The sequence below is a fragment of the Tenrec ecaudatus genome, chromosome 2, assembly GCF_050624435.1.
Source record: "Tenrec ecaudatus isolate mTenEca1 chromosome 2, mTenEca1.hap1, whole genome shotgun sequence".
In the NCBI taxonomy this organism is placed as follows: domain Eukaryota; kingdom Metazoa; phylum Chordata; class Mammalia; order Afrosoricida; family Tenrecidae; genus Tenrec; species Tenrec ecaudatus.
In genome coordinates this window covers 221,796,509-221,819,175 of record NC_134531.1, presented here as the reverse complement: position 1 = coordinate 221,819,175, position 22,667 = coordinate 221,796,509, and the positions used below count along the sequence as shown (strand labels likewise).

The 22,667-nt window shown below is 50.7% G+C and overlaps 1 protein-coding gene across 3 annotated transcripts in view; it reads left to right on the top strand.

Moving 5' to 3' along the window:
- The window catches only part of ITSN1 (intersectin 1), a 172,071-nt gene extending 149,779 nt beyond the window's left edge, over positions 1 to 22,292 (top strand). The window contains exons 21-29 of one of the 3 annotated variants that reach the window (XM_075542337.1): positions 500 to 659; positions 5,266 to 5,471; positions 6,197 to 6,279; positions 10,218 to 10,384; positions 13,542 to 13,587; positions 15,820 to 15,941; positions 17,909 to 18,026; positions 20,205 to 20,396; positions 20,770 to 22,292. In XM_075542337.1, coding sequence (XP_075398452.1) covers positions 500 to 659; positions 5,266 to 5,471; positions 6,197 to 6,279; positions 10,218 to 10,384; positions 13,542 to 13,587; positions 15,820 to 15,941; positions 17,909 to 18,026; positions 20,205 to 20,396; positions 20,770 to 20,771 — 1,096 coding nt within the window. In that variant the 3' untranslated portion in view covers positions 20,772 to 22,292. Of the gene's footprint in view, positions 1 to 499; positions 660 to 5,265; positions 5,472 to 6,196; positions 6,280 to 10,217; positions 10,385 to 13,541; positions 13,588 to 15,819; positions 15,942 to 17,908; positions 18,027 to 20,204; positions 20,397 to 20,769 lie in introns of those variants that run through there. The other 2 variants (XM_075542338.1, XR_012782874.1) reach the window with 2 other exon arrangements.
- The last annotated feature ends 375 nt before the right edge of the window (positions 22,293 to 22,667 follow it).

The following is a 22,667-nucleotide window of genomic DNA, read 5'->3' as shown; positions in this document are numbered from 1 at the left end:
CGCACATGATGCTACTGATCCTGTGAAGACATGTCTAGTGTTGGGGTATAAAGTGCAGAAGAGCCCGTGAGAGCCGGGGCTTGGTGGGATTCCATTGTGAGTGCAGGTCTTGCAAGGTTTCCGACTTGGACAGCTGCAGTCTTCCCATTATTCTATGTTTACTTCCGTGGAGGAGATATGGATTTGCCTCCTCAGAGGCTCCGGCTCAGGCACACTTCACTGTGTTCCTCTCTCCAGCATTCCACATGACCCTCGTAACAGTGCTGGCAGCGTCTTGTCCGACTTGAGGAAATCAAGTACTATCCCCAGTGTGGAAACTGCAGCTCAGAGCCTGTGTGGTTTGCCTGAGGCTCATCACTAAGGCTGACTTCGCCTTAGGCGCCTTGCTCTCTTCCTTGTTCTTTAACTTTCGACCCTCACGTGACTGTCAAGGGCCCCTCGATGGTCGAGGGTGAGAAGCTGGTTCCTGCTGCTTACGGTGGCACACTCTTCTTTCCAGGTGGCCCACCAACACGAGTGAAAAGCCAGAAACGGATCATTGGGATGCATGGGCAGCGCAGCCCTCGCTCACCGTCCCCAGTGCTGGCCAGTTACGACAGAGGTCCGCCTTTACTCCAGCCACGGCCACGGGCTCCTCCCCGTCTCCCGTGTTAGGCCAGGTAAGGCTGTGCTTACCCACAACTCAGCACATGCTGGTGGGGGAAGCCTTTTAGAAATAAGTCTGGTCGTGCAGACCTGGGTCCTCTGGCAGAGTGGGATCGGTCTCTGTTTCCCCCAGGGCCAGCAAGAGTGCCCGGGAGGGTGAGCGCCTGCCTGGGTGGACAGTGAAGCAGTCATGGCATTTGAGCCATGACTTAAAATGAGTATGATTATATTGTATATATGATAAGAGGACTGGCTTACCAGACAGTAAAGTGTGTTTAGGGAAAATCATGCCATCGGTCCATTTGGCCAAACCGTTATGTGCTTATCAGACAGTGTTTGTTGTGACAGCCTGTAGTGACCCTGTGTACAACAGAACGAAACACTGCCCAGTCCTGCTTCATCCTCGCCATTCTTCGTAGGTTTGAGCCCACCGATGTATCACTTGGGTCAGTCCATCTTATCCAGAGATGCCCCTTTACCAAGTTCTGTCCTTGACCACATTTCCAAGTACATGAGCTGAAGTCTTGCTACCTTGCCTCTAAGGAGCAAGCACTCTGGCTGTATTCTTCCAGGACAGATTTGTTTGTTCTTTTGGCAGTCGATGACACTTGAAGTGTTCTTCCCAGCACCGTCATTCACATGCCTGCATTCCTCTTTGGGCTTCCTTATTGAATGTCCATCTTCACATGCAGTTGAGGCGATTGAAAATACCATGGCTTGTGTAGGTACACCTTAGTTCTCAAAGTGACATCCTTGCTTTTCGAAGGAGAAGCTCTTGAATAGCCTGCAAAGAGTGAGTCTTTGGGACAGGATAACGATGACAATTCTCTATATTTCTTAGGAGACGGATTAAGGAGTGAAGTAATTTTTATAAGTAATCAGTCAAGCCAAATGGGGCCAAGCCAGGGAGCTGGGGAGTGGTGGGAGTGAGCACAGCCCTGAGCAGAGCCGCCTGGAGGTGATGTGCAGGGAGGTTGGTGGGAGAGCGGAGGGGCAGCAAGCTGCCATCCAGGCGAAGGGAAGAAGAGTCACATGAGGGAGACCGCACAGGAGAAGAGATGGAGTCACAACCCCTCAAGGGGCAAAAAGGAAAGAAATAAGCACCAGGAATGTGGTAAGGAAGGAACAAAGAGAAGTTGGTGTTTAGGTGGAGGTTAGGAGAGGAGGCAAGATAAGGATTAGCTAGTCGAGCCTTCCCCACAGAGGAAGTAATCAGAAAGGACAGAGACTAGAAACCCACAGGACTCTGTGACCTGGAAGAGGAGGAGACGCTAGCAAGCAGGGCGGTCTTCTCTTTGCTTCTCTCCGAGCTTAGCACTCAGCAGCAGCAGACGCCCCGTCGGTGGTGGCGGAGTGATGGAGGAGGGCAGCTGTGCCCAGTAAAGCCAGTGGCAGTGTGGCGAGTCAGATGTGGTTGTGACTGGGACGGCATAGGTGAAGCCAGACGGAAATGAGCGAGGAGAGGAGCGGTTAGTGAAGGAGAGCAAAAGGAGCCGGGTAGGGTGAAGAGTTCTCTGGGATCCCCAGAGACCCACATTGGTTTATGTTGGAAATGGTATGAGAACACAGAGCAGCAGCCGGGGCTTTTTCTCCTGGAGGTGCCAAGGGGAAGAGAGGCTGCAGAAAGAGATGGGGGAGGAAGTGAGGTCTTGCTGCCAGTCATTCTGAGTGAGGAGAGGCCGGCGGAGCAGAGGAGAGATGTGGGCAGGCCGATGCAGACTCGGGACTGGGCAGTGGGAGAGTAAAGAAGTGCTTGGCTGAATGACCCTGGAGTCTGATTGTTTACCCCTGCACATGGCTTTGGCATTGCTAGATTGCTTCTTAGTTTGGGACTAGGCATAACAACAGTCTTGTAAACTGTGATGGGGGCAGGGGGGTGCTTCAGGTATGCACCTTCTATGTAGGAGGCTTGGTTTAATTCCTGGCATGCACAGCCGACGCTCGTCCATCAGCAGAGGCTGGTGTGTGGCTTTGATGCTGAACAGGTTTCAGCAGAGCTCTCAAACTAAGACAGACTAGGAAAAAAGACCTGGCTGTCTGCTTCCAAACACCAGCGAGTGAAAGCCTTACGGATCACTGGGGCCTGACCTCATTGTGCATGGCATCACCGTGAGGCAGCTAACAACAACAATGCGCCACCACGAGTACGAATGCTACTACCACCAGGGCTATTAGAGCAGCACTGCGCGCAGATAGCAGCGCACCCACCGTGTGCAGATGTTAGACGTCCTTGACAACCTTCTGAAGCCGGTCCTGCAATGAGGAAGTGACAGACCTGAGATGTTAGCCCCGGCTGGGGTTGTGGGTTGTCACTCCTGGGACAGCATTGAGAAGGCAGGCACAGCCTAGGTGTCCCGGGGAGACTCTGGATCACCACCACCACCACTGAGGGCACAGCGGAAAAGGCTGGCAGAGAAGTAAGTGAAAGTGGCCGATGGGATGCAGCAGTTCAGAACGGCTTTGGGACCTGGGGTGGGGACGGGGGCTGGGGGCGTGGGACGGGGTTCACTGTGACAATGAGAGGTAAAGGGCTTTGAACCCTGGGAAACCAAACCCAAGCCTACGTTTTCTGGTGAACACTGAGGCTCAGCAGCCCTATAGGGCAGAGTAGAATGTACCCCTAGGATCCCATGACTAAGTCTTGAAGCCAGCTGACTGCCACAGCCGCTTCTGTGCAGCACCTGGTGAGTTTGAGCCACTGACTTACCACCAGGGCCCCTCGGTCCTGGGAAAGCCCGAGGGAGTTCTGAGGGAGGCGAACGAGGGCACAGTGAAGCTGGAAGGGAACCTGGACCCCACAGGGCCAAGGGAGCCTGAACTTCCTGACGTGGCTGCAGAGACAAATTGTAAATGAAGCTCCTGATCGTAGTTCACGATCAGTGTGAAGTAACTTCCGCAGGCAAATCGGTTTGAAGGAGATGTTTTGGAGCTTCATTACAGTTTGTTCCTTTTCTTTCTGTAGACATCTGAAAATGGACGTTACATTTTAGTAATGGGCTTGAGATACGGTGTGGTCTTATGAAGCACTTCTTATTCTATTTTAGTTTTCAAATTAATCATTTTATTGGGGTGGCTTTTACAAATCTTATAACAATCCATCATTCAGTAGTATAAAGCACACTTGTCCATATGTTGCTGTCACCATTTAGCCACTTGTTTTTAAGTGAAGAAAAATTCTAACAAATGCCTCACCCTGCCTTTCCAGCCTCTGCTCCTCCTCTACCCCGCCTTGAGACTAGGCCCCGAGCACCCCCGGATCATGCTTCTCCTCCTGGACCCCTGGCCCGAGCTGTGCCCTCGGCCTGCAGTGCCCTGCCTCCGGAGTGCTAGCCACCCAGACCCTTGTCGTCCTTCAAGGCCCGACTCCGACACGGCCTCCTCTGGGAGCGCGTCCCTGCTGCTCTCAGACAGAATCCACCCCTCGTTCCTTTCCTCCAACAATAGCTGGGCCCTGCGTCTGGCATACTTTATTCTGCCGGGCGGTATATGTGATGGTTTTTCTCTCCTTCCGCCCCATTCCTTGTGCGTCCCTCACCACTAATATCGCCCTGCCCGTGTTTATAGTGCTGGATAAAGCCTCTCGGTGATACAAACAGTTCATGTGCTAACCAGGGCTGGAGGCCACGCTGAGTTGCCGGAGAAGAAAGGCCTGGTGATCTAATTCCGCCCAAAGTAGCCATTGGTGACTGAGTGGAGCACAAGTCTACTCTGACACACGCAGGGTCACTGCGAGTCGGAGCTGACTTTGTACCAATGGGCTTTTTTAAAAAAAAATCATTTTATTGGGGGCTCGTACAGCTCTTATCACAATCCATTACATCCATCCATTATGTCAAAGCACATTTACATATGTTGCCATCATCGTTTTCAAAGCACTTTCTTTCTACTTGAGCCCTTGGGATCAGCTCCTCATTTTTTTCCCCTCCCTCCCTAATGAACCCTCGGTAATTTATAATATTTTTCCCATGTCTTGCACTGTCCAGTGTCTCCCTTTACTCCCTTGTCTGTTGTCCATCCCCCTAGGAGGGGGCCATAGGGAGGTCATTGTGGTCGGCACGGGCTTTTATGGTTCATAAAATGCCATGGCTGAAATTATTTTGAGGAGACAGAGGGAGCGTTTCGTTCATTTTTGTAACTGCATGATGTCTTGCATATAGATGTGCAATAAACGGTGACTGAACTATAAGATCCCGGGTGAGTATCTTCTGCGTGCTCCTTACAAAGAGTATATGTGAACCCAACCCCCATTTCTCTGACAGAGGACCCAATGCAAGCACACCCCACCCAAGGGCATAGGTCCCAGGACCCATCTGCGCCGTGGTGTCTGCTCATTACCTTGTCAGATTTTATCAGAGTCCGGCCTCATTGTTAAGTCTTCCACTAAAAAACCCAGGTCAGATTGGGAAGGGGGAAATGCCTTGGACAGTTTGGGAATGAAAATAGGACCAAAGTAGAGTATCATAGGATGTCAGGCAGCGGCTCTCTGTGTGGGCTGGCAGGTTTTCGGCACGTTCTCCAAGGTGAACTAGCGTGGGGAAGCATGCGTGCTCACGCCTGAGACTACCTCCGTTGTTGGCAAACGTGATGTAATGCAAACCCCTTTCTCTTATTTGACACAAGGGTGAAAAGGTGGAGGGGCTGCAAGCACAAGCCCTGTATCCTTGGAGAGCCAAAAAAGACAACCATTTAAATTTTAACAAAAACGATGTCATTACTGTCCTGGAGCAGCAAGACATGTGGTGGTTTGGAGAAGTCCAGGGTCAGAAGGGTTGGTTCCCCAAGTCATACGTGAAACTCATTTCGGGGCCCGTAAGGAAGTCGACGAGGTATGTTTATTCGACACAAACATTGACACAGTACGGGTCAAGCTGTTGTTTGTACACGCTGACATCCACAGATCGAATATTGCAGGGTCCTTGTCCCTTCTGTAGAATCTTTGATCTTGTTAACTGCACAAGGTGAAGCCCATATTGACAAGAAGGGACCTTTCTGTTAGATATTAAGTGGTCATTTCTTACCCTGACTTCTACTAGAGGAAAGTGCACCAGAGTACACTTGTGGATTTGTTGAGATTTGTTGAGATTGCAACTCTTTCTGCTTAGTTAGACTTTACTATCTTTTTCATTACTGCCTTAATGTAGCAGGGAACCTTAAGAAACCTGGTGTTTAATTATACCAGTTAAATTAGATAGATGTTCAACCCACCCAAAATTACGGACATTAAGAAGATAAGAATACAAGACCCTTCAGTGAGCACGTGTCAGTTGTGCTTTGAAATAGACCTGTCCACGGCCTGTGTGTCCAGCCTCGGAGTGCGTTGAGAAACGAGACTAGCAGTTTAAAGGGTGTCGGCTGGGCTGGGGTGGTGATGCCCTGAACCAGGGGTTTCTGGCTTAGGGAGGTGCAGTCCTGTGGGCGGTGGATTGTTCAAAATGTGGTACACTGCTTTTTAAAGTTAAGCCATTTTACTAGATAAAAACCAGTGTCATTTTGACTTTTCTGTTACAAGATGGAAAGTAAAAATGGGATTTTTTTCCCCCTCCTCTTTCAGCATGGACTCAGGTTCTTCAGAAAGCCCTGCCAGTCTAAAGAGAGTAGCCTCCCCAGCAACCAAGCCGGCCGTTTCGGGAGAAGGTGAGAGCTGGGCCAGACCGGTTTCTTCAGAGGGCTGAGATGTGGGGCAGTGCAGACTATTAAGTGTCCGACAGGAGAGAGGATTTCGTTTTTAAACGACGCTGCATGGATTCACATTCGGTGTGTTAGACTCTAAAGGGAAATGAAAGTTTAACCCTTTCAAAATGCTGACAAGGTATGCTGATAATCAGTTTTCCTAGGAATGACATTGGCCAATTATATTCAGTTATCAGGCCTTTGACTTTTTTTTTTTTTAAATAACCTTTTGGTTTTTGAAAGAGGCTCATCAAATTCAATGAGGGCACTTCTCTGCAGCTAATTGCCACTCCTAACACAGCCTTGTCCGACTTCAGATGGTTCTTTTGTTTAAAACCATATCTGCCCAAGCCAGTTGAACTCTCACATAACACTGGTCCCACTGGTATAACCAAGATTAAATAGTAACTTAGTTTCTGGATTTCATGTTCACTAGCTAAACTGGATCATATAGACCTGAATAGTTCACTTTTAGCATTTATTGCACAACTGTTTGTATTTTCAGTTCTACTTTGTGGCATGATCATATATAAGGTGACCAGACGTCCCGCTTTTGGCGGAACAGTCCCGCTTTTGAACAATTTTCCCCGCATCCCGCGGCATTTTTAAAAAGTCCCCATTTTTGGAAAGAATGCATGACAAGCTAGGGTATACGGTTTTCGGCTGCCATGTGGCTATTTCGCCAGGATATGACTTTTACCAATGTCCCACTTTACCAATGTTAAAATCTGGTCACCTTATCATATAAAGTATTGTATAAATGCCAGCAAACAGTATGGGCTACTATAAAAAAATTGTTCAAATGAACCTAACGCACGCTGTAATGATAAAAAGAAATGTCTGTCTGCGATGCAGTCGTGGACGACCGCGCTCTCTGTGGAGCAGTCGGAGCTGCGCTTGCAGCCCCAGACGCCATCACTAACAGGGACCCCAGAGGCCTTCCAAAGCTCGTGGGGGAAGTCCATCATCTCTTAACTGTTTTTTCCCCCCACAAACTTTTTGAAATCACCTCGTAAAGTACGTTTTCATGGATTCGTGGAACAAAGAACCCCAGGGTGCGCTGTTGTATTTAATTTACTGAGATGAGATTATTGCAGTCCCCAGAAACCGTGCCTATCAAAAAGAGGATGATTTCAGCTGAGACAGTAAAGGTGTGCGTGTAGCACTATTTCAGATTCACGGTGATAATGGAGCTTTTCCCGAGAGGCGAAGGCATAAAACCTCATCACCATCCCAGTCTAACACGTTGCTGTATCTCAGTTGTGAGGATTACCTCTACCACGATCATGAGCCTAATTCTCTGTGCCTGTGGCCATCAGTCAGGGGCATATTTGGTGTAAAACACTCCTTAGGATGAGGGCGATGAATGTACAGATGTGCTTTACACAGTGGATGTTTGTATGGATTGTGTTAAGAGTTGTATGAGCCCCCTATAAAATGATTAAACAAACAAACAACAACACTCCTTAGTCACAGCACACCCCATCAGAGCAATCGAAAGCACATTCTGACACCCAGACACACCTGCCCCTTCACAATTGGGTGTGTTCTGTCCTATTCTGGTGTCCCCAGAAGGCAGGCTCTGAACCCTACCCTTCACAGAGGAGCCCCAGATGTTGAGTCCTGCCTCCGCTTCCTCATCTGTGCACTGTGCGGTGAGAGAGCTTGGGAGCAGCTTGGGGAGTGAAGCTCTGCCCGCGTCGGCAACTTTCACTTCCCCTCCGCCTGGCTTTAGCTCAGCGAGTGCGCTCCCGGCACCGCACAGCTGGATGCTAACTGTTTTCCACTTTGTACCACGGCCCGGCCTTTTGGAGGCCCCGTAAATAGTTCACAGATGAGCCAGCCGACCGACTGAATGCCAGTCATTGTGGACATTTACTACGTGCCTTTTCAGTGATGGAAGTGATCTTGTCAGGCTTACCCAGGGGGGCGAGGATGTGGACATTTAAAATTCTGAGTAAAGCTGTTTATACATATGAACCAGCCACTTGTGAAAACCTTAAAATAATTAAATGTAAAGTGAACTAGCAGCCGGATTAAATAGATTGTCAGCTTGGCTAGTTCTTAAAATATTGGTTTGGGCAGAGCCGGTTTGGGTCTTAAGAAAGCTGTGCAGCAGATGTGGGGCCGCTGCCTGCCCAGCGTCAGGCCTCCCCCTTTCAGGCGAGTCCACAGCCGCCCATGTGCCGTGCAGGGTAAGAACAGCCTCCCAGAGCCCTCCCAGCTCCTTTGTGTTGTATGCTGCAGTACAAGTTCAGCCAGAGTTCATGTTTCTGAAGTCTCTTAAGCATTTTCAAAGTTACTTCAAAATGTGGCTCTCAAATGCAAGGAATGGGGGGATGGAAGGGAGTGGGGACGGTCTGCTTACCAAGGGTCCTGTATGGCCCAGTACAAGATCTGTAAGAAGACACAGGGAGTCGAGCGATTCAGAAATCAGCAGGCTGTGTAAAGAAACGAGCAAAGAAGGGCCCTCCTAAAGCAGTCCGATTTGATTTCCTCATGTGGGACATCGTTGTTCCAGTTTCCACTGTGGAGAGGTACACGTTAGCAGTGTCGAAAGGCTTCAGTCACAGAGCCTCCATTTTCCCGAGAGCATTTAGGGGGCCCTGGTGTGCCGTGGGCCTGCATCCCCCCACACGCTGCAGCCACTGCCCACAAGAGCTCAGGTCAGCACAGCTGCTGTTGGCCAAGGCCCTGGGCAGCCTCTCAGGGCCGCCCCCAGCCAAAGGCACGCCCTGGGACCCGAGCATCGGGCGTTGTGCGTGTTTCCACTGCCCCTGCTGCTGCAGAGGCTCACGTAATTAGCCAGAGGTTTCGTCTATGCTAAATTTCACACTAGAGTCCACATTTAAAGAACCTCACCCCGATTTTTAAAGAGTGCTTGTTATCATCTGTTCTAAAATGACCATGTCAGGTAAATGGTGATTGATTTTTCTATTGCTTTTTGAAATAGCCAAGCCTTGGGATAAGATAGGGAAGGAGTGGTAAGGAAGACACATGCGTTCATCTTTCGGTAGCTCTCTGTCAGGTGCAGTGAGGAGAAGCTGGGGACCAGTGAGCCCTCTGAACTTTGTTAACTCAAACCAGCTGCGATGGATACAGAGTTTGTAAGCAAACCGAAGATTGTTCTTTGGGGCAGGCACACCCTCAAAATCAAGGACCCTACAGGATTCTTACCCTTTACAGCTAAATCACGGAAGTAATGACAGCTTAGCGGAGAAAGGCGTGATTATATGCTGGGGTGGAGTGGATACTGCTTTGAAACCCACTCCCCACTGCCCCCCCGTCGGTGCTGGACCAAGAGTAGAGGCCCGTACTGAGCTGAACCGTATGTATTTCTGCCCTACCCGTTTCCCGCTGTCTCCAGTCATGGCACAGTCTCTCTGGGGCAAGTGAGCGAGACCAAGTGTGTCCGTCTCAGCACCCAATTTACGTACAGGAGGTAGCAGCACGTTCGTTCTCTGAGATGGCCGCTTGCCAGCGCTGGGGCTGAGCTGCAGGTGTGTGAGTGTGCCAGGAGCCTGCGTGTGAGTGCATCCAGCCGGGGCCCAGCACAAAGCAGTCCCTCAGTAGGTGTTCTCTGCCAGTTAAATTGAAAAAGAAATCCCGATGTGAAACTGCCTACCTCGCTCTGGGTACCTATTTTGGGTCATCATGCAGTTGGTGTTTTTGTTCCCATGCCTGGATCTTTCCACCCATTGTCTCCTGGTCTGCAACACCGGCATTTTTATGTGCCACTTGGAGAGTTGGATATACTCTAGCTGGATATTTTATCTGTGACTAGCCTTTTTCTTGAATGACATGTCGTCTAACTTCCGTGTTCGTGAACTTGCTGTGCAAAGCTGTCCGAATCTCCTTAAACAATCAAGCTCTCTCCGTATCTCACCATCTCTCCCCACCAGAGTTTATTGCCATGTACACTTACGAGAGCTCTGAGCCAGGCGATTTAACCTTTCAGCAAGGGGATGTGATTGTGGTTACCAAGAAAGATGGTGACTGGTGGACAGGAACAGTGGGCGACAAATCCGGAGTCTTCCCTTCTAACTATGTGAGGCTTAAAGATTCAGAGGTAAACCCACATTAACTGTTTCCTCTCCCTTTCTGTTCAGTGACTCTCTGCCCGGAGAGTCGCCATGTTGGCGCTGGACCCCCTCGGTTGGGCGTTGCTAAGTCCTGGAACATGGCAGGAATGCAGTGTGAACTGTAATTGTGTGCACTGGTCATTTGGTGCTGCAGGGTAAGCCGTGGCCTCGCACAAGCCAAGGGGCAGCTGTAATGCTCTGCAATGATTTCTATTCATGCGGGTTAACCAACTGCCGGTGTGAACACACTTGATTTATTAGGTCGTCCCCATCATTGGGTGTAGGTGCCTCCGGAAAGCTACACCGCAGTATTTTGCCCTTGTGAACGGAAATGTTTTAGAGAAGCTGACCCCAGACTTTTGGGCAGCAGGGAGCATCTAAAAGTCCTGCATGTGTCTACCTAGTAAAAGAGACAGAAGATCTCAGAGGCCGTGTATGTTTGAGCCCTTGTTTCTATCGCCACCGATGGGGGGCTGGATTTATTTTAAATGTTGCTGTGCCGTGAAGTTGGAAGGGGCTCCCACTACTTTTGCGTGGACCCTGAACTCGTGAGTGGGTAAAGTATGGTTTCTGATAGTGCAGGTGTGGCGAATGTGGCGAAACGAGGGGAGAGCCTGCCACAGAGCATGGGACCCACCTTGTGATCGAGTTAGGGCGCTGGGGCGCGGATGTAGTCAGTTAACAAATCTACTGCACTCGGTGAGCAAATAGGAACTGACTTTTATGTCATTTCACAGTTATTTTCTTTTTCTCCTCACACCGCCTCCTAGAACTGAGAGAAGGATCTTTGATTAAGAACCTAACTAGGTGGTTTTCTCAGGTGTAAGCGTGTGCACCAAGCTCTCTCTGTCTTCTAAAGACCCGTCAGAGGGCGTGAAGGAGCCGCAGGTGCTAACCAAAAGGCTGGCGGGTGAGGCCCACCCAGTGGTTCCTCGAGAGACAACCTAGGGGTCTCCCCCCAAAAGGTGATGGCCCAGGAAGTCCCTGGGGCAGTTCTGCTCCGTCACGGGGGTGCTCGGAGTTGGACTAGCCGGGGTCTTCTACAGGCCCCTGTGCTGGGAGCTGCTTGCAGGGACCAGGCTGTACGTGGCACTGGGCTGGACTAGTTCTGACTCCAGCCGTCCTTGCCCCCCTGCATTTCTCAGGAATGCTCTTATTTGGTGGTGGTGGGTTTTTTTTGTTTGTTTGTTTGTTTGTTTTTTAGAGAATGTTATTTTGATTCTCTGTCCCCCATGCTGTGGTCTTAAGAGCAGCAAGCTGAAATATCCCTTGAGGGAGATTTGTATCAGCTGCCCACCCTGAGAGTATTTGACAGGAATCTCCCTCCTAAGACAGCTGACATGTTGTGCTCTGTACCCGGAGACGGGGAGTGAACCCCTGACCCAGGCCAGCTTCAGACAGGTGGCTCTGCAGGGAAGTGAAGGACCAACAGGAAAGCCCAATTTGATGATATTTGATATTTGCTAACTTGCATGAAAACTCTTGAAGTAGCCTTACATTTTGCACCAGCTAAGACCCCAGAGCTATTGTGCATATTATGATTTTAGTCAATTACAGTGTTCTAGAAAAAGCCATTTGAAGTCAACCAGCTAAAAGGATTCCAGCGGCCACATTTGTTTTTAAGGTTCTAAGTCAGAAGGTCCTTCTTAACAGGCAAAGCTTTAACCACAGACTTATCAGTGTGCTTGAATATTTGGGACACGGAGCTACATTAATTAATAGCAACGGGGAAGAAAATCAGGACTGCTCATCTGCCTTCCTCGGACGCAGAGTGCTGTGTAGCACACGGAAAACCAGGCCCAGCCTGGATTCCAGAGAGCACAGCTGTCCGGTGGTGTGAGGTGGGATGCGCCCCTTCTGGCACCGTGCTCTGAGTGAGCGGATGGGGTAGCATGTCCACAGCATTCTTGAGGCACAGCCAGGCCTGAGCCTGCCCCTCAGAGGCGAGGCCCACACTGCTGGTGTGGCATTCTGGGGGGCACTGGGAAGCTGCCTGCGCTTTGCGGCTGAGCTTTGCCAACGGCGCTATTCCTTTCTATTTTGATGGAAGTTGGCAGTGTGTTACAAAGCCCGTTACTGGAAAAGTAACTGGTTATTTGGAAATTAAGTTTCCTTGGTATTCCTTTAATTGATATCCTATAAAAATGATGAGTTCGAAGTCATATCACTGTTTACTATTAAAACATAGCCGGAGTAAAAGTTTAAACCCAGACTTTGCCTGGCATGTGGCTATTCAACGTCAGTAGCCACAATAAGGAGACTGCGAGAGGCCACACGCTTCTAATCTTCCAGGGGCTCTCAGTTTGTTTCGCAAGCATGTTGCTCGGTTGTGTTTTCATTGGAATACCTAGTTTGCTGCAAGATCGGGGCGCAAGGGTGAAACTTCATTCAGAATAAAGCAATTTGTCACAACAGATTGTGGGCTGGCCCCTGTCCCAACTCTCGCGGTCTCCGTTGGCTAACTCAGTCATTTTAAAATTCCATGAGTATCCATGATAGGAATTCAGCCCTCAGCACTTCGGGGAGACTTTAACTGTTGGACAGAAATGTGTCTGCTTTAGTGGGGTGTGCCTCTCAGCACCAACAGAGAAGTTCTATTGTCTAAAAGTAAAGAAAAGCGGGGGAGGCGCTCCCTCTTAGAACAGCGAGAGGTGGATGGAAGGGGTCTGGGAAAGCTTTTCAGGTGTACCTGTTTTAAGTTCTTTACACATTCAAACTCTATAGCAAATGTAACAAAACGTGAATATATGAATGTATTCCACCTGGGTGGTGGGCTCAGAGGGATGTGTTTAGCGTGTCGGTGAATCGCCCTCCTTGCTTGCAACCCCCTGTCTGTTTTGGCCAAGTCCCAGGAAGCACCTGTGTCACTCCTGGAGCAGAGCTCCTGAGAGGCTGGGACGCCAGGTCCTCTGCTCTGGTTCTTGTACACAAAAGCCACGTGTTTCACAGCCCTTGTTTCGGCTTGTGTCTTCCTGACGCCTATCCTAATGTCAGGTGACAGGGTACTACCGCGCTTCCCCAGAGTGAAAACAGGGACGTAGGGGCTCAGGATGGTTTGTATCGTCATTAATCGTTTGTTTTGTTTTAAAGTTGCATGACCAAAACTATTCAGTATGCAAATGAGACCTTTTGCTCTGTTTTAAGGGCTCTGGAACTGCTGGGAAAACAGGGAGTTTAGGAAAAAAGCCTGGTAAGTTACAAACCCTGATGCTTATTTTTCAATGTCTTGATTGTAATTGATGGTTGCTCCCCATCTTTGTTTGTTGGGGCCAGGAGCTTTAGCGAGCGAGAGAGAGACCCATTCCTCATGCATCCACAGTTATGGAACCTGGCTGTTGTCTCACACTGGGGAGTGGGAACATTACCAGAGAGAACGTTCCCTGGTGTGGTGAAGAATGAACCCAGGCAAGATGGCAGTGCATGGATCTGCTAGGATGGCAGGGTCCGCTGCTTCCCACTCACCCCGCCTGCGAGGCCGGGCGGCATTTTTCATTTCCTGACACACAGTGAGTCAGTCCCCGGACTCACACGGAGGGGGAGGCTGGCTCGATGACAGAGGGAGGTCTAGCCAGATCCGGTTCCTTTAGGAGCAGGGGGGCAGTTTTCCTCAGGTATCCATTGAAGAGGTAGTCATCCCTCTGGGTTCAGAGTACTGTCGTTTAGTTGAGCAAAATCACATGTTCCATAAATAGGACTTGGAGCAAAGAGGAAGGGAACAGATGTGAAATAATGCGGTTGTCTAGCCTGTCTTCCTTGTCGCAGTCGTCGGAGCTTTTTAAAAGGCTACTGTGTCCTCGGGAGAGGATAGGCTGACAGAGGCCCTGCTGTGCTGAGAGGCTGGCTGGGTCTGGTACTACTACAGGGCTTCCCTGACCAGCAGAAGTGGGTCTGGCAAGTGGGGTTAGGATTTTTGCAAGGTTCCAGATATTAGACTCTCTGAGTCACACCTGTCTTACCTGCCAGTATCCTACGTTTAGGAGTGTTGTTCCAGGTGCTTTGTGTAGTATGCCCTGAAAACCAGCAAGCTGCTCAGAGACCCAAAAGACAGACAACGTGGTGGCAGAGTGCTGGCAGCCTACACCAGGTCCTCGGCTGAGCCAAGACCCCCAAAGCCAAATAGGACAATCATTTAGACTTCTCCATTCTGAGAACTCTCGGAGACTAGAGCATGTTGAAGCAGAATCCTTTTCCCCACACTGATATCCATGCTAAACCTCTCAGAGTCAAGGTTTTCAGCAACCTGGGCATGCTCTCTTGCTTCTGCGCTCTCGAAGCATCAGAGCCAGACTTGCGCAGGAGCAGCTTGGTGCTCCTGTCATGGTGGCTGGCCTCGGAGTGCAGACCAGGATGATGGGTTCACCCAGGTGCCTGCCTCTTACTTGCTCCCTGAAGTCACTGGAGAAGTTGGAAAACTCTCCGAGTCTGGGGTTTTCTTCCCGCCCTCCTCCTGTCTTTCCATCCTTCCAGGAGCTGTTGTTGAGGGTGAGGTGTAGAAGACGGAAACAGGTGGTTCTGTGTTGCTTCTAGAAGCTCAGGAGACAGCAGTGCAGACAGCGCTCAGAGTTCAGTCTTGGGGGGTTGTCTCTGTCAGCTGAAACGTGTCTTCTAGAGCCTGGTCTGTGCATCTGCTGGGCTTGTCCCGGGAGGTCTGAACGTCCAGGGCAGCACAGGGCAGTGGACATTCTCCCTGTACCCAGCGGTTTTTATGTGGTGGTTGTTGTTTGCACCAAATGCCCCTTCTTGACTCCAGGCTGCCCCTTAGCTTCAAATAACAAGGAAGCTTTCGTTGACAGGACTCATTCCCGACTGACTCCTAGCCAATGTTCGTAGAGCACCCTCAAAATGTGGCGTGCGCGTGCACACACACACACACACACACACACACACTCCTAAAGAAAGCACAGCCCTCGACGCAGCCCCTTGTATGAAGCCGATGGCTTCAGAGGAGACGACGCTCTCTCTCTCTCCTCTCCTTGGCAGATGGAAGGGCGCTGCTTGTTTATTTCACTGGGTGCTGTTGGGGGGGCGGGTCAGGGTGGAGATGACTGAGGCCCAGGCTCCTTCACGAGTTCATGAGACTTGTGAGACGCTCTGGGACAGAAAGCGCTGGACATGGACATGGGGTGCAGAGGGGATGAGGGAGGTAGGTAAGTAACTTCTGACCGGTGATATGCAGGCATCCCAGAACCGGACCCTGGACAGAGCAGAGAATTCTTTCGAGCCTCGAATGCTGCTTTTGCAGCTCAGCACACAGAACAGGGTTGCCGTGCAGTAGGCCTGGCTCCTCCCCTGGGAAACCCTCCCGCGACGTTGGTTTTGATGATGCGAACCTGTGGCGCTGGGGCAGGAGCTGTGTCTTAGGAGCACTCCCTCCTGGCTATGATTATAACTTGATCTCGAAATGTGTGGTCTTGTTTTTCAGAAATTGCCCAGGTGATTGCCTCGTACACCGCGACCGGTCCTGAGCAGCTGACCCTGGCTCCGGGCCAACTGATTTTGATCCGGAAAAAGAACCCCGGTGGATGGTGGGAAGGAGAGCTGCAAGTACGTTTCTTGTCCATTGAGTCCGGCTCTCTGTTCCCATTCGAGTGCATGGGGTAGCCAAGGGCCGCTGAAACTGCAGGGGTCTCGGGGTGGCTCGGGAAAGACATCACGCTGTCTAATCGGTCTTGTGCCTGGACTTTGGGTAGCCAGGAGCAGACTCCCGAGAGCTAGGCACACATCTGAAAACCCACCCAAACCAATTTGATTCCAGAGTCCAGCTGGTGAATGTTGGAATGGTCGGGGTTCATAGAATACCACGGGACACCCGTGGACTCGCCTTTCAGGGCGGGGGCACTGATACCTCCAACAAGTCTTACTTGCCCTGGAAAAGATGCTTTTAAAAAGGTCTCTGTTGTGCAGTAGAGCCTGTGAAACCTGCGGAAGGCAAAGCCCTGCCAGAGGACAAAGATGCAAAAGTTCCCCGCTCGGAGTGGCAGGTGGTGGCCGAGCTGCATGCAGCTTGTCAAAGGCGGAAAACTCGGGAGACTTGGAAGAACAAGGCAGTCCCGTCAAGTTCCCGTTCCGCTCACCTGTCTCAGTGTACCGCTCTCATGGTGGCCGTGGTGAGAATGTGCAGGGGGTGCCAGAGCTCAGGGAAATTTCAAGTGTTCCTGTCTTTCTATTCTCGGCCGCTCTGGAGGGCCTCACCATGGGGAGCTTGTGGGTGGGCTGCGCAGACAGAACTCACTGTGCTCAGGACATTGACCTTGAGGATTCTGTATCCCCACACCCCCTTCCGAGTGTCTGTCTCTGGGTCCTGCCCCTGGCCCACATGTCCTTCTCCCACAGTGAAGGTGCGGAGACTCCCACTGGACACTCTGCCCGCTCAGCTTCCGTCTCGCCACTCCCCCGAGCTCTCCTGCTTTGATGCCCGAGTGCCTGTCCTGTCTGCCGGCCATGGCATGCAACCAGAAGCAGGCGCCTCTGGCGTGGTGCAGGGCGGCTCCAACTGGCCGGCCCTGACAGTGGGTGCTGCCATTACTTCCTGCGCACACTCTTGATTTTTTCGTCCGTGTTACCAGCTCCTTGGAAGCGGAGGGCCGGCCTGTTAGCCTCCATGCGCTCTGCCTTTCTCACAGACACTTGAGCGGTTTGCACACCAGTAGGTGAAAGGCCATGGTGGAGGATGTTTCCCCTGCCTTCTCCAGAGGGCCGTCCCCACTGGCCACACAGACAGACTACCAGGGGGTCCTGTGCTTGCCCTTGTGCAGCTGCAGGCGGACACTCGGAGGCCTAAGTCAGAGGGGCCAGGTGTCTGTCGATAGATCCCCGCTAGCCTCCGCCCAGGGCACGGAGTCTGCCAGACCAGCCCTCAGAGTGACCCAGAGGCGAACCAGATGTCATGAGGGGCGTGTGTCCAAATACAGCTGTTCGAGTGCCCGAGGGTCTTCCAAAGTGACCTTCCGAAAACAGGTCCTGAGGCCTCTCTTCTGAGGAGACCGTGATGGATTCGAGCCGCCCGCCTTCAGTTAGCACTGCATGCCAGCCTGGCCCTGGCACCCCGAAACGCGGTGACTTGACTGGAGGGAAGGCAGAGAGCATTGTCTCCCTTCATATCATTTCTCTCTTTGGGGTGTGGGTAGTACAGTCGCAGGTTGGTGCTAACTGCTCTTATCACTATTACTGATCTTGAGAACCATACATCATTTTTTGCGTCTGCCAGAGCCCCCACGCTTCTTGAATTAACAGCTGAGAGCGGATGTCTTGTGAGCAGAGGTTTTGGTCTTAGATACACGGCAAGTGTCCCCAAGGGCATGATCATAGTGATCCACTGAGGCAAGACTGCGCTGGGATTTGCCGAGCATGGCCACCACATGAATTTTGGCCCTAGTCATTTCATTTTGGACATTTTGTAAACCATGGGTTGGGTTAGAGCTAAGCTTTGTGTTTGTTACAAAGCAAACTGGTAAAAGAATACATAAGAACCTTTGTTTTAAAAAAATCTGAAACAATTGTTTTCTTACTAGGCACGTGGGAAAAAACGCCAAATAGGCTGGTTCCCGGCTAATTACGTGAAACTTTTAAGCCCCGGAACAAGCAAAATTACTCCAACGGAGCCACCTAAGCCTGTGGCATTACCTACAGGTAAGTGAGCTGTTTGCAGCCTCGGGTTGGAAATTGGCGTGTGTGCCAGCTGAGACTTTAGTCTTTGCCCCCAAGGCCCCCATGAGGCCTCTTCAGTTGTTACTCATAGCTGCCACTTCCTTACTGCGATACATGGAGCAGGCCTCCCGTAGTAGTAGTGACTGTGCCCTTGTTGGGACTCTGTGCCCAAAGGAGCCTTGAAGGCTGTGACATGAAAGCCAGGTGTGTCTCTTGATTTCCTTCCAGCTCTTGAACGTGGGGGTGCAGCTAGGGGCTGAGGAGTCAGGGACAGACCTAAACTAAATGGCAGGGGTCTAAGTGGGTTGGGAGACGGAGCCGGAGGCCGCATGTCTGCTGGGCGCATATGTTCATTGCAGACTCAAATAATCCCCTGGCGTTGTGAACAGAGGAGCTGTGGTGGGTGGGCGGGGTGTGGGACCCACTTTCCTGAAGGGTGATAAGAGCATAGAGGACTGACTGCCACTGAGCTGGGTGGCTGTTTTCTCATCGAAGAGACTCGACCAGATGCTTCTGTGAGAATGGTGGTGAGATCCGAGCGGCCCAGTGCTGCTTTAGGTCTTTAAGGCACCAACTTTTGAGTGGCATTCGTAGGAACCCTTTGTTCCAGTGTACCTTGCGGTTCCATGTCTGCGGTACCGAAGCCAAAAGGCCGGGCCACTCTTACCCAATAAATAGCTTTCCAGCCAGTCTTCTTGAAGCTATTTCCTTTGACCTCCAAACCAACCCCCTTCATGAAAAGGTCCACTGTCAACACTCCCAGCCCAAACAAACCTGGCCCCCACTCTGGCATCCTTGGACTCAGTGTCTGGGAAGCAGTGGAGGTGTCTAAATAGTGTCTACACAGAGCCACTGAGTGAGTAGTCTGACTTATAGTGACCCTGTAGGACAGGGTAGAACTGCCCCTGTGGGTTTCTGAGACTGTAAATCTTCACAGAAGTAGAAAGCCTCATCTGTCACTCACAGAACAGCTGGTGGTTTCGAACTGCTGACCTTGCAGTTCACAGCCCAGCATGTAACCCAGGACATAAGACCAACAGGGCTCTGTGGTCTGCGCTGTCCATTCTTGGTGAAGAATGGGGAGGACTTGGCAGGCTTTGTGGGAGACAGAAAGCCTGGCTAGCTTGGTGTGGGCTGCTGGTTGCTGCTGCTGCTGGGTCTGCCTCTGGGGAAGCCTTGGTGACCCGCCCGCCCGCTAGAGAAAATGCTAGTTGGACTCACTGAATTATCGGAGAATGTGGGAAACCTGGGAATAGCTTGGTCAAGAAAAATGATTGGGCCGCAGTCTAAGGTACAGACTGAATGTTCACCGGAACTGTAAACATGCCAGGGAGTGAAGCCATGTAATGTCCTGGGGTCGGGACGGGGAGAGGGGGAGAAGACGCAGCGATAGTTCACTGGCAGAATGCATGGGTTGAGCTTCCAGGCTGTCCACAGCCGCCATGTATCTGTCTTGGGAGGCTTCTGTATCTGTGATGCTGAACGGGGCTCGGCAGAGCTGCCTGACTAAGAGTAAGCGCCCATCCAGGCAGGGCTGGCGATCTCCTGACGCCAGCTCATGGAAACTGACTCAGAATGAGTGACTCCTCCTGGAGATCACAGTGAAGGGCCAGGCCGCAATTCGGATGCACCTGGTCTGGGGCCCGATTCTCCTGCAGCCAACCACAGGTTTGGGAGAAAATGAGAAAAGATGGCTCCTGGGTATGGCCATGTCTTATTTTGAGACCCAGCTTACAGAGGAGGATTCTTTTCAAACACCGCGCTTCTCCTTCTGCCATGTGAGTTTTCTGAAGGTCAGATGAGTTAGCCCCTTCTGCCTTACCAGAATGAGAAGAGAACTGCAGTAAAGCCGCTTGCTGCCGGCAGCTGTGCATCCTCCAGAGCCGGCACTGTGCACGAGTGGTGCTGGCCTCCCAGGGCTTGAGCCCATGAGAGGAGCCAGATGTCCACGTGGCATTTTCTGCTGACACTGCAAACCAGGGAGCGTGGGGATTTCACTGTAGTGTTAGCGTGTGGCCCTTCATCTCCCTCCACTGCCCGTGCCACCGTGAGCCCGTTAGCGCACCTCCGCTTCATTTTACCCAAAACCACGCCCAGGATCGCCCCCGACCCAAGTTGCGCTAGCAGCCTGCCGCTGCTCACCCAGCCTGTCTCCTGCAGTGTGCCAGGTGATTGGGATGTACGACTACACGGCGCAGAACGACGACGAGCTGGCCTTCAGCAAGGGCCAGCTCATCAACGTCCTCAACAAGGAGGACCCCGACTGGTGGAAAGGAGAAGTCAACGGGCAAGTGGGGCTCTTCCCCTCCAACTATGTGAAGTTGACCACAGACATGGACCCCAGCCAGCAATGTAAGTGCCTGGTGGCGCTGTCACCACCCCTCTGTGCTCTCTTTCGGTAAGACATGCAGCATTGCTCTGATTCTGCGAGCTTCGTTTGCAGAACTTAAAGCTAGACGTTGCTGCATTCACAACCGTCTCTTTGAAGACCTTCTGTAATGCAAGGCTTTATCTTGCGGGGTTTTGTTTTGTTTTGTTTTGTTTTCATTCCTTCTGTAGCATGTCCCCTTCCCCCCTACCCCCACCCCACCCCCTTTCCTTGATTTTATTTTGTTTTTTTAAGTCATTCTGGCACCATGCTGTTTACATGCCTGACTCATTTTCCTAGCTTGAATTTTGCTCATTGTTTTGTTTTGCTTATGTGTTGTTTTCCTCCTTTTTCTAGGAATCATATGTTGTCCATCCCCCACTCAGGCTTGAAAGTCCTCAAAGAGACCCACTATCCCATATCACTGCCCAGAGGGATGATGGGAGATGCAGCCTTGATCATGTGACTTCCAGCATGATCATCTACTGCCTTCTGAGTAGAAGAACTCACTGCAGAGCAGTTTACCTCATTTTACTTTAGTTGCATGTGATCGCAATGTTTGAGTTATTACTTGCCGAGATAGAAGCAAAAAAAATTACAAAAATATACAGGGTAGTGGGTCCTTTTGTGGCTTTTCCCGCGACTCAAATTGATTCCCCTCACCTTTGCACAGGTGCTTTTCAATAGTATTAAATTCCTTTTAAAGATATATATTTAGCCTTTTAATAAAAACAAAACAAAAAATTTTTTAATTGAAAGAGAAAAGAAATCACTTCTTTGCTATTTTTGGTTTTGCAAAAAGACCCACTATCAAGGAATGCTGCATGTGCTATTTAAAAAAAATGTCCCCAGTGTCCATGAATGTGAGACTGTGTACTTCTTCATTTTGTCCAGTGTTAACAACTAAATTGTGTAGTTCGGATGCGCCCCGTCCCCCTTCTCCCCGACTGTAGAAGTGCAGAGGAGTTTAGTATGTTTTAAAGATGTGTAGAATGAGCCCAGGTAAACGGAAGGTATTTTGTGCTTGTTTGTGTGTATCCGCTGTAACTGGGTGAGCATGTAATATGTCCTGTGTACATAAGAAATCCGTTCTCCGTGGCAAACGCTTCTACCCTTGTACGATGCTCTGATCAGACTGCATTAACTCTATTGTGCACAGTGACCTGGTAGCCACACGAGAAAGCACCTGTGTTTGTGTTCGGTCTCCGATCCATCTGGTTGAGTTGGTGTTTTCTGTTTGGGGTTTTCTTCATTGTGTGTGTTCGCATTGCCACGGATCAGTAGAGGTGGTTACGATCCACACTACCGCCGGCTGGCTCCTCTCGTCTCTGTTACATGCCATCTGGTTCCACTTACCTTTCCTGGAATGACATATTTTGAACAAATAATTTTTCTGACAAGGAAGAATGTATAGGACTCTCCCCACAATTAATTTCCAATGTTTACATTTTTTAACTAGACTGTGGAATTTCTACAGATTAATATCAAACGGAGCCCATGGTCCGCCTTGTGTGTCAGACGTGCTGTCGCCGAAGCCATTGTTTGTCTCCTAAACAGTAGTTTTAAACTCTCAATAAAAATGCCTGTTGCTGGCAGCACAGAATAGGAGGGGATGGGGCGGCCGGGGAGGGGCAGCCTCAAGCACAATGTAGCGGTTCTGATGCCTCTCGACACTAAAGTGGCACTCGGTGCACGCCCTGCCGGCGTCCTCAGGGGTGCTAGCCGTGCTCAGAGGCCCCTCCTCGCCCCTGGCGTGTCGCTATTTTCACGGACATGAATGTAAAATATATAAATATCCAAACCTGCGGCTTTAACAAGTGTAATACAACCTTTCGAACTAGTAACGTGTATAGATAATTAAATTCTTCATATAAAAGTGAGCCAGCAGCGTCTCTGTGTTCTTGGTGTCGGAACCTGGCTGTGGTGATGGGGTCCCAAACAGACCGGACGGCAGCAGGTGGCCGACCGCCGGCGTGCCCGTTTTGCCCCTGTGCCTTCGGAAACGCAGACCTGACCGTGTGTCGCCGGGTCGGGTCATGACTGAACAGCCGCCCTCCTCCTGCCCGGCACGGAGGCCACGCCTCCTTTGTCCTGTTCATCCAGCTCTCTGTCTATGTCACAGAGAGCAACACTCTGGATTTAAGTGTGTGATTCAGTTCCGGAACAAAACCTTTGTCCGAAAGTTGAATCATGATAAAAAAGACCGTTGACACATCCCAAAATAAATGGGTAACGATGGAAACATCCACATCGGT